This window comes from Macaca nemestrina, chromosome 5 (genome assembly GCF_043159975.1).
Source record: "Macaca nemestrina isolate mMacNem1 chromosome 5, mMacNem.hap1, whole genome shotgun sequence".
Lineage (NCBI taxonomy): Eukaryota > Metazoa > Chordata > Mammalia > Primates > Cercopithecidae > Macaca > Macaca nemestrina.
The window spans coordinates 49458580-49470702 of record NC_092129.1 but is presented as its reverse complement, the minus strand read 5'-3'; the positions used below and the strand labels follow the sequence as shown (position 1 = coordinate 49470702).

Here is a 12123-nt window from a genome sequence, read left to right as displayed (position 1 = left end):
TACGAAAAAGAAACAAACAAAAAAGATCATTAATGACGAAATACATGAAGCAAAGTAGAAATCATTCATTAAATCTTGACTGTCTCAGAAAATAATGTCAAATAATTTTAAATATGGAAATTGTATATAGTGTTGAGCATTATATTCCTTGGTAATCAAACATATTTGCAACCAGAAGATGCCCAAATAAAATCTGAGTCACTGTAACATAATCTGACATAAAAATTAATAATACTATATTATATTAGTATATTACATAGATGAAGAACTTTATTATTTGCAAAGCACGAATAGAACACAACATTTGACACTAAAACAACTTAGTGAGACAGATTACTAAGGTAGGTTCAGTCAGGAAATAAGCAAAGGGAAGGTCTGATCTTGAACCCAGACTTTCAAACCTGAAACCTGGAGTTTCAGTTATTTCAACTACTTTAAATTCCCACCGTAATCACCATATCATAATAAGCAGTTGTAAATAAAAGGAATAAAGGTGTTTGGTTTTTACATATGTAATATTTGAGTAGAAAAGTGAGACTTTATGGACAGCCTAAAAATACAGGAAGGGGGAAAGTGGGCAGCAGAGGTCTTAAATGTCAGTAAAATTCCTATTATAATGTCAAACAATAAAAGAACTCATTGGATTGCATCTTTAAAGATTCTATTCAAAATATGTTCACTCTTGTGCCTGCAAACAATCATAGCTAAATCACCTTGGCTGCCTATCCTTCACTTCTGCAATAATTGCATCCCAACGTTGGTTTAAACCTGCCAGTTTGTCTTTCAAGAAGCTTCCATCTGCCTGGGAGAGTTTCTGCACAATCCCATCCCCAGTTCTGTTTAGTGCTGCAAAACTGGGCCGGTGGCTGCTGATGCCTTCCTCAAGTACCTGTAACAGAGCACAACTCAAGATTAATTTCACCAATAATTAAATGATTCTGATGCAGTGAGTCCACCCAAGTATTGTGGTATCAATTTAAGTGTGACAGAAACAAATTCCTGGAAAGATATTTTATGTTAAAAAAAAAAAAAGGCATTTTAAAACAATTTAATTACATTTCAATGAACATGCTAAATGAAATCTATTTTGAAATCTAACCCATCCTCATGAATGTCATCAGGCAAAATACAAGGAAATAGGACAGCTTAATAACTAAAATGAATAATAGCTGTTTACATTAAAGCATAAGAATCAATCATGTTTGATGAAAATGAGTTGCTCACCTTCTTCCAAACAAGTACTTGAAAGCACTGCTTTAAAAAAATTATATACCCCAATATATCCTTATATCCTTGTGTCCTACCATATACAAGTAAACCTAAATGTGCATTTTACTAAGATATTGCTTCACTGGTTGATATGGTTTGGTTGTGTCCCCACCTAAATCTCATCTTGAATTGTACCTCCCATAATCCCCACATGACATGGGAGGGACCCAGTAGGAGGTAACTGAGTCATGGGGGTGGTTACCCTCATGCTGTTCTAGTGATAGTGATCTGATGGTTTTATAAGGGACTTTTCCCCCACTTTGCTCAGCACTTCTCTCTCCTGCCGCCATATGAAGAAGGACATGTTTCTTTCCCCTTCCACCATGATTGTACATTTCCTGTGGCCTCCCCAGCGATGCTGACCTATGAGTCAATTAAACCTCTTTCCTTTATAAATAACCCAGTCTCAGGTATGTCTTTATTAGCAGCATGAGAACAGATCAATACACTGGCCTACAAGTGTTTAAGTAACAGATTAAATGGATATTTTCAAGTCAAATTTAAACACTTATCTGTAACTCCAAAAATAAGAAAAATGCCTTAACACAATTATTTATTTATTTATTTATTTATTTATTTATTTATTTATTTTGAGACAGAATCTCGCTCTGTCACCCAGGCTGGAGTGCAGTGGCACAATCTTGGCTCACTGCAACCTCCACCTCCCAGGTTCAAGTGATTCTCCTGCCTCAGCCTCCCAAGTACCTGGAACTGCAGGTGCCCGCCACCACACCTGGCTAATTTTTTGTATTTTTAGTAGAGACAGGGTTTCACTGTGTTAGCCAGGATGGTCTTGATCTCCTGACTTCGTAATCCACCCGCTTTGGCCTCCCAAAATGCTGGGATTACAAGAGTGAGGCACCGCGCCCGGCCACATTAACACATTTATAAGAAAAATAAATGAATTATCTTTAACTTGTCGTGTCCTTCTAAATAAAATACATTTTAAAAATTTAATAAAAGAGAAAATATTTTTATCAACGGTAGAATTAAAATTGTGTGTGCTTTCTATTGTTATTTTTAAAGAGCTGTTGTCATCAGCAGAACTAACTTTGTGTTATATTTTCCCAAGACTGAATTAGACTTACATGAGCAGCTGCCCTGCTGTCGCTCCAGGATAATTTACTTTATGATAATTATCAATGATACAAAGAAAAATGAGATGCCTAAGTGTTTTAAGTACAAAAAACACAGGTGAGGCATGCAAATATTTTTTCTGTTCTTAATATAGTCTTAGGCATAACATTTTACAAATCGTATTCTAAACATAAAATTGTTTAAATAAAATTGTATTTCACATTACCCACTAAAGAGTATTTTTATTTACATCTCTTTGAAATCTTGATTGAAAATTGTGATTGACCAATTTCTTAAACTTTTATAACTGGTAACAAGAACTGGAACAAAAATTACAAATTGTCCATTGGCTTCTGAAAAAATAATATATTTTGTCCCTACTTCTGAAATCTGTCTTAATAGGCATACACTAACCATATGTGTAATTCCCCTCCTCTAACAGAAAACACTCACCTGCTGATGTATCCTGGCTTTCTCTAAGTCCAGGCTGCCACCTGGAGCACAGGTATCAACCAGTAATTCTTCAGCCTCTGTTATCCACTGTGTGAGGTCATTAAGGTCACAATGGAACTGTCTCCATTCTTCCATAGCCCTATCAAAATAACTAGAGGAAAACAAACAAAATAAAATAGGTTTCTAAACTTTCCAGGACTGCCTAGGAACAATTTTTCTAAAAAAGAAAATCAAATCTCATTTAAACAGAAAGACCTCAAAAAACTGAATTCACAGCCTATTGTTCCACAAAACCAATTTTCGTAGTGGGATACAGGTAATAATTCCTCTTAGAGATATAGGCATCACACCAAGGGCAAAGCAATCTGCTCACACCACCAGCTACCAAATCCTCTCTCTCATACATACACACATGCACACTCACATACACATACACACACACTCATGAACACACTCATGCACACATTCGAGCAGCTTTTCAACTAAAAAGACGTAGCCTTTTCTGGCTTGAAAAATCAGGATCAATTAGTCCTAGGCATGTTAACCCATCCAACTTTATGCATTTAACATTTAAATACCATGAAATATAAAATATGATTCATTATTTTCTTGGGGAAAAATATGTCGTTTTAATACCAGAACACTTAATTCCTGGCAAGAATAAAGCACAAAAAGCCAAAACACTTCAAAATGCCCATATACTCCATTATCTATATGTTATATACAGAATTGTGTCCAATCAAAATTCTTGTGTTAAAGCCCTAACCCCACAATGTGACTGTACTTAGAGATCGAGCTTTTCAGGACACAAATAAGGTTAAAAGAGGTCATAAGTGTGGGGCTCTAGTCTGAAAGGACTGGTGTCCTTATAGTAAGTGGAAGAGGCACCACAGAGCCCTCTCATATGAGGACACAGCAAGGTGGCCATCTGCAAGCCAGTAAGAGAGTCCTCACTAGACATCAACTCTACTGGCACCTTGATCTTGAACTTCCAGCCCTCCAGAACTGTAGGAAAGTAAATGTCTGTTGTTTAAGCCACCCAGTCTACGTTATTTTATTATGGCTGCCTGAGCAGATTAACGTACTTCGGGTAATCACTGGTCCTGAGGGTCCCATTTACCTAAATACAGCAAAGTATAAAACTGCATGCAGAGCCCAAGTTATGCAATGAGACAGAGGGCTATTGAGATTTCTGTTTAAACCAAATTCTTCTAAAGATGGCAAAGTAAAACCGAGTGCTTGTCATATTCAGAATACATGAAACAAGTATAAAAAGGAAAAGCTTTATTGGACTAGGATCCTAAATAATTTTTTCTCCTATCTTTTTGTTTAGAGTAATGGAGCTGAGTTTTAGAAATGATCGCTGAGATCTTAACAATGTTAATAAAATTTATATTTTATGTAATAAGATACATATTTTTTTAAAATAAAATGGCTCCTAATATCAATAACTCCTAAATAATGTGTATATCATCTTTTTCCATGAAAATTACTTTTAAAATTTTGCTAACACTGCCCACAGTAAAGCAATTTTCTATTAAGCATGAAAAAAAAAAAAGCTCTTTAAAAAAAGGGCACTATGAGATGATATTAAGACACTCATTGTCACTTGCAAAAATTCACAGTAACTACACAACAATCACAATTTCCAAATTCGGGATGCTATAAGACTGTTTCAAAGATCTAAAGACTTTGAAAATATAAACATTAAACTTAGAAAGTATCATCAGTGAAAGAGAGAAAAAAAGTGGTAGATAGAAGGAAGGACTAACTTGCAGCTCCCACTCAGACAAACAGCAGCATGTGCAGACACACAGTGGACTTTTGTCCCAAGAACTACTGCAGAAACATATCAGGAAAACTGAGAGAATCTACAGACCCTTTGAAGTAGGCGGAATGCTGCTGCATGCTGCATGGGAGAGCCGAGGAACTGGAGACCAGCTTGTGCTCTCAGCTGGGAGACTTGTCACCTAGGGCAAGTTCTGAACCCTGCTCACCAGCTGCCTGGAAATAAACCCAGTGCTGTTGGGTGGGCTGGGGGGTGGCAGCAGAAGGAGGTCCTGATAGGAGTGAGACTGGCCTTTTGGGCCGTGGGCTGCGTGGAAGCTGAGTGAGGCCTGCCGCTGCAGGCTTTCCCCCACTTCCCTGGTGACCTGTGTGATGCAGCAAAGACAGCCATAATGCCCCTGGGAACATAACTCCACTGGCCTGGGAACCACACCCCTAATCCCTACAGCAGCCACAACAAGCCATGCACAAGGAGAGTCTGACTCAGATACACCTAACCCTGCCCCAACCTGATGGTCATTCTCAACTCGCCCCAGTAGCCAAAGAGAAAGAACATAATCTCTTAGGAACTCTATGGCCCTGCCGATCACCTAATCCTGTCTATACTACTGCAGCTGATGCTCTCTTGTAAGCACCATCTCCTGGCTGGGGGCCAACGAATAGAAAACCAGCGAACTTAACCAAAATACAACCAAGGACTCTCACAGAGTCCACTTCACTCCCCTGTTACTTTCACCCGACCAAGTGCTGGTATCCACAGCTGAGACACCTGAAGACAGATCACATCACATCATGGGACTCTCTGCAGACACTCCCCAGTACCAGCTCGGTGCCCAGTAGCTCTGCTGGACGGCTAGCTTCAGAAGAGAAATAACAATAACTGCAGTTCAGCTCTCAGGAAGCCCCATCCCTAGGGGAAGGAGGAGAGCACCAAATCAAGGGAGTTCTTTGTGGGACAAAAGAATCAGAAGAGCAGCCATTGAGTCCCAGACCTTCCCTCTGACATGTTCCACCCAAATGAGAAGAAACCCAAAAACCAGTTATGGTAATATGACAAAATAAGGTTCTTTAAAACACCTAAAAAGATCATACTAGGCTGGGCACAGTGGCTTATGCCTATAATCCCAGCACTTTGGGATGCCGAGGCAGGCAGATAACCTGAGGTCAGCAGTTCAAGACCAGCCTGGCCAACATGGGGAAACCCCGTCTCTACCAAAAATACAAAAATAAGCTGGGTATGGTGATGCATGCCTGTAATCCCAGCTACTCAGGAGGCTGAGGCAGGAGAATCACTCAAACCTGGGAGGCGGAGGTTGCAGTGGGGAGATCATGCCATTGCACTCCAGCCTGGGCAACAGAGTGAGACTCCATCTCAAGAAGAAAAAAAAAAAAAAAAGATCACACTAGCTCACCAGCAATGGATCCAAACCAGGATAAAATCTCTGAATTGCCAGAAAAAGAATTCAGAAGGTCAATTATTAAACCAATCAAGGAGGCACCAGTGAAAGGTGAAGTCCAACTTAAAGAAATCAAAACAATGACACAGTATGTGAATGAAAAAATCTCCAGTGAAATAAATAGCAAAATAAAAAACAATCACAGCTTCTGGAAATCAAGGACACACTTCGAGAAATGCAAAATGCACTGGAAAGTCTCAGCAAGAGAATCAAACAAGTAGAAGAAAGAACTTCAGAGCTCAAAGACAAGGTTTTTGAATTAACACAATCTGATAAAGAAAAAGAAAAAAGAATTTTTAAAAATGAACAAAGCCTCCGTGAAGTTTGGGATTATGTTAAAAGAACAAAGAATAATTTGTGTTCCCAAGGAAAAAGAGAAATCTAAAAGTATGGAAAACATATTTTAGGGAATTATTGAGGAAAACCTCCTGGCTTTGCTAGAGATCTAGATATCCAAATACGAAAAGCTCAAAAAGATCATTGCCTAGGCACATGGTCATCAGGTTACCTAAAGTCAATAAGAAGGAAAGAATATTAACAGTTGTGAGGTAAAAGCATCAGGTAACCTATAAAGAAGAACCTGTCAGATTAACAGCAGATTTCTCAGCAGAAACCTTACAAGCTAGAAGAGATTGGAGTCCTATCTTCAGCCTCCTTAAACAAAAAAATTATCAGCCAGGAATTTTGTATCCAGTGAAACTAAGCTTCATCAATGAAGGAAAAATAGTCTTTTTCAGACAAATACTGAGAGAATTTGCTGCTACCAAGCCAGCAAGACAGAAGCAGCTCTAAGTCGTGAAACAAATCCTAGAAATAGAACAAAATAGAATCTCCTTGAAGCATAAATCTCAGCCAGGTGTGGTGGCTCACATCTGTAATCCCAGCACTTTGGGAGGCCAAGGCAGGCAGATTACCTGAGGTCAGGAGTTTGAGACTAGCCTGGCCAACATGGTGAAACCCCATCTCTACTAAAAAGTACAAAAAAAATTAGCCAGGCATGGTGGTAGGCACCTGTAGCCCCAGCTACTCAGGAGGCTGAGACGGAGAGTTGCTTGAACCTGAGTGGCAGAGGTTGCAGTGAGCCGAGATCATGCCACAGCACTCCAGCCTGGGTGACAGAGCAAGACTGTCTCAAAAAATAATAAAAGCATAAAAGAACCTGTTAACTATAACAAAATAAAAAAAAAAAACAAGGTATTGAGGCAACAAATATCATGATAAATAGAATAGTACCTCACATCTCAATACTAACATTGAATGTAAATGGCCTAAATGCTCCATTTAAAAGATACAGAATAGAAGAATGGATAAAAATTCACCAACCAAGTATCTGCTGTCTTCAAGAGACTCACCTGACACATAAAAACTCACATAAACTTAAGGTAAAGGGGTGGAAAAAGATAGTCCATCCAAATGGACACCACAAGCAAGCAGGAGTAGCTATTCTTATATCAGACAAAATAAATGTTAAAGCAACAGCAGTTAAAAAAGACAAAAAGGGACATTGTACAATGATAAAAGGACTAGTTCAACAGGAAATTATCACAATCCTAAATATATATGCACCTAACATGAGAGCTCCCAAATTTGTAAAACAATTACTACTAGACCTAAAAAATGAAATAAACAGCAACACATTAATAGTGGTAGACTTCTACACTCCACTGATAGCACTACACAAGTCATCAAGACAGAAAGTCAACAAAGAAACAATGGAATTAAACTATACCCTAGAACAAATGGACTTAACAGATATTTATGGAACATTCTAACCAACAACCGCAGAATATATTTTCTACTCATGAGCACACAGAACATTCTCCAAGATAAACCATGTGATAAGCCACAAAACAAATCTCAACAAATTTAAGAAAACTAAAATTACATCAAGTACTCTCTCAGACCACAGTGGAATAAAATTGGAAATCAACCCTGAAAGGAACCCTCAAAACCATACAAATATATGGAAATGAAATAACCTGCTCATGAATGATTATTGGGTCAACAATGAAATCAAGATGGAAATTTAAAAATTTTTTGAACTGAATGATAATAGCGACAGAACCTATCAAAACTTTTAGGATATGGCAAAAGCAATGCTAAGAGGAAAGTTCATAGCATTAAATACCTACATCAAAGAGTCTAAAAGAGCACAAATAGACAATCCAAAGTCACACCTTAAGAAACTAGAGAAACAAGAACAAACCACACCCAAATCCAGCAGAAGGAAAGAAAATAACCAAGATCAGAGCAAAACTAAATGAAAGTGAAACAAACAAAAAAAAAATACAAAAAAATAAATGAAACAAAAAGCTGGTTCTCCGAAGAGATAAATAAAATTGATAGACTATTGGTGAGATTAACTAACAAAAGAGAAAGGATCCAAATTAGTTCAATTAGCAACAAAATGGGTGATCTTACAACTGATGCCACAGAAATACAAAAGATCAAGGCCATTATGAACACTTTTACATGCATAAACTAGAAAACCTAGAGGAGATGGATAAATTCCTGGAAATATACATCCCTTCTAAATTAAACCAGGAAGAAACGGAAACTCTAAACAGACCAATGACAAGCAGCAAGATTAAAATCATGATTAAAAAATTACCAGCAAAAAATAGTCAAGGACCCGATGGATTCAGAGCTGAATTCTATCAGACATTCAAAGAAGAATTGGTACCAATCCAACTGACACTATTCCCAAAGATAGAGAGAGAGGAAATCCTCCCTAAATTATTCCATGAAGCCAGTACTACCGTAATACCAAACCCAGTAAAGGACATAACAGAAAAGAAAACTACAGACTAAATCCCTGATGAAGATAGATGCAAAAATCCTCAACAAAATACTAGCTAACTGAATCCAACAGAATATGAAAAAGAGAATAAACTATGTTCAAGTGGGTTTCATACTGGTGATGCAGGGATGGTTTAAAATACACAAGTCAATAAATGTGATACACCACATAAAGAGACTTAAAACAAAAATCACACAATCATCTCAATAGACTGAGACAAGGCATTTGACAAAATCTAGCATCACTTTATGATTAAAATCCTCAGCAAAACTGGCATAGAGGGAACATACCTTCAGGTAATAAAAGTCATCTATGACTTTTAGCCCATAGCCAACATTATACTGAAGGAGGAAAAGTTGAAAGCATTCCCCCTGAGAACTGGAACAAGAAAAAGATGCCCACTTTCACTACTTCTATTCAACATAGTACCGGAAGTCCTAGACAGAGCAATCAGACAAGAGAAAGAAAGAAAGGGCATCTGAATCGGTTAAAAGGAAGTCAAACTGTTACTGTTTGCTGATAAGATGATCATATACCTAGAAAACCCTAAAGACTCATCCAAAAAAGCTCCTAGAACTGGTAAATAAATTCAGCAAAGTTTCAGGATACAAAATTAATGTACACAAATTAGTAGCACTAAAAATTAAAAAATAAAAATAAAATTGAGGTGTAATCTATCACTATTACATTGGCAAAGATTTTTTTAAACAATAAAAAAAACTGTTAATGTTAGTAAGGGCTCAAAATGAAGGGCATTTTTACAAATACTGTTGGCAGGGATAAAGTAACCAATTTCATGATATAACACAGAGGTTTAAAATATCATTATTTTTAAAGAAATTTGTCTGTATCTAATGATCAAACCTAAAGAAATTTAAGTACGGATAAAGATGTACATAAAAGAATGTTCTCCAAACGTACAAAGGGAAAATTTGTAAAATCCAACCAATGAATATACCAAAGGCCACTAAAAGCTATCTTTTCAAGGATTAGTCACATTGAAATATGTGGGCTAAAATAAAAAAAGACAAGGAACATGATGCCTAGTTTTGTGCGTATGTCTCTCATTACCCAAAGTATTATTCTGTGCTCCCTTTCCTCTTATACAGCACTTTCCATTGGGTTATTTCATAATTTATTTGTCTTTCCATCACATCCACAGCTACTGGCAAAAATCTCAACTGTTTTCATTTCTACCTATTAACAGGCCTGGTCAAAATCTAGTAAGAAGAAGGCTCAAAAGCATTCATTTAAACAGAAGATTATTAAAAAGAGTTTGGTATTATATATGGATTCTAATTATCTGTAGCTGCCTCTGTTCTTCACTCATATTAATTATCAAGCGTGCTGAGAAAGTGAACATTAATGAAAAATTTATTTAATTTTTTTAAAGAGAATGGACTGTATTTAGACACTAAAAATTTGAAGTGCTTCCATATTATTAAGATATTGTGTTATAAATGGTCATCTATATATGATCACATTTCTCCTTTAAGGACCTATACTTATCACAATTTATTAAACAGGGCATACAGCCGGGTGCAGTGGCTCACACCTGTAATCCCAGCACTTTGGGAGGCCGAGGCAGGCAGACTGCCTGAAGTCAGGAGTTCGATACCAGCCAGACCAACATGGTGAAACCCCATCGCTACTAAAAATACAAAAATTAGCCAGGCGTGGTGGTGTGCACCTATAATCCCAGCTACTTGGGAGGCTGAGGCAGGAGAATCTCTTGAACCTGGGAGGCAGAAGTTGCAGTGAGCCGAGATCGCTCCATTGCACACCAGCCTGGTGACAGAGCAAGACTCCTTCTCAAAAGAAAAAAAAAAAAAAAACAGGGCATCCTACAAGGATATGAAACATGTTCTCATTAATCTCAATGTCCACACGACTCATTTCATGGCCCATGAACTTGCAGGCATTTTTTTAACTTAAACATTAATTTCATTTACACCTACCCTTTCCGATCACTGTACATTCTATTAATTCTGTCCCATTTTGCATTCAGCTGAGTAAGCGTATCTCTGATCTGAATGGCTTCAGGTCCAGAGGCTTCAAGGATGACATCTGGCTGTTTTTCATGAATGACTGCAATCTGCTCTCCAAGTTTGTCCAGTTGGTCTTTGATATTCTAAAAATATATTGTCATAGATTAACAAAATCCAGCAAAGTAACAAAAAAAAGGAATCACAGATGACCAGAAATTTATATTGTAGAACACTCATTTGAAATAATAATGAGATATAATCATTGTTAATCACACAACTGGAAACTTTTTTAAAAAATAATACCCTGTTTTGGCCAAAGTGTGTGGAATATGCTACATAATATACTCATGGCAGGAAAAGAAATCCTCACAATAGTAGCATTTGTACATGACACATGAAAAGCTTCAGTAACATTCTCTATAGGTAATGAGGTATTTGAAGCTGGAAATACTGATATTTTCAAATATCTAATAATGCTAGTTTAAATGAGAGGAATGCACTATCAAATCCATATTATCAGTGAGTTTACTGTGACTTTAAATATAAATGCAATCAAGTTACATGAAAATGCCTTGCTAGAATTTAAAAGTTTAATTAACTTACAATCAAGATGCCATTCCACACCTCAACAACTGGCCAATTTTAAACCATTATAGATTGCCTGATAAATGCCGACAATTAACATCAACTGACAATCTAGTTTACAAGACAGGAAGGTGGTCTGTGTCTCTGTTTAATTTTAAACGAAGGCTCTGATGTTGCAAATAATTTATAGCTGTGCACACTTAACAATCCATACCCACTTTTTAAAAATTCAAAATGTTTTATGTTTTCTTGGACAATATAGGAAAGCTTTACTAGTCATACATATTATTAATCCCCTGGCAAAAACTGTAAAAGATATAGACCATCTAAGTAGGCATGAGAACAAATTTCTTCCTCTACTTCTGCATTAACTGTGGCCATTCAAACACAATGCCCGGAGGTCTACCTTCAGAGAGTCTTCCTGAAAAGAGAAATCTTCGTAGATAGCAGTGTTGAGCTCTGGAATATTAAGCGATAATTCTACATCATCCATGCAAAGTAAAATTTTGTTAATTTCAACCAGATAATCTGTAGGAAGAAGTGATGATCTAATTCCAGAAGCAAGTTGACCCATTTTCCTCTGTTGAATAGGGAATGCCTACAAAAACAGCAAAAAAAAAAAAAAAAAAAAAAGGATTAAAATACCCCCACAATGAATAATAACAAATTAAGAAAATATACGACTATTGTGTGAAGGAATGAAATA

General features: G+C 36.9%; 1 protein-coding gene across 8 annotated transcripts in view; it reads right to left on the bottom strand.

Annotated features, from left to right (window-relative positions):
- Nucleotides 1-12123, bottom strand: part of LOC105465799 (utrophin) — a 579736-nt gene that overhangs the window by 334088 nt on the left and 233525 nt on the right. For all 8 annotated transcript variants that reach the window (XM_071096556.1, XM_071096557.1, XM_071096560.1 and 5 more), the window contains 4 exons: nt 11824-12015; nt 10803-10975; nt 2800-2950; nt 714-889 (listed from right to left, as the gene is read on the bottom strand). In XM_071096556.1, the coding sequence (XP_070952657.1) occupies nt 714-889; nt 2800-2950; nt 10803-10975; nt 11824-12015 (692 nt within the window). The remainder of the gene's footprint in view (nt 1-713; nt 890-2799; nt 2951-10802; nt 10976-11823; nt 12016-12123) is intronic.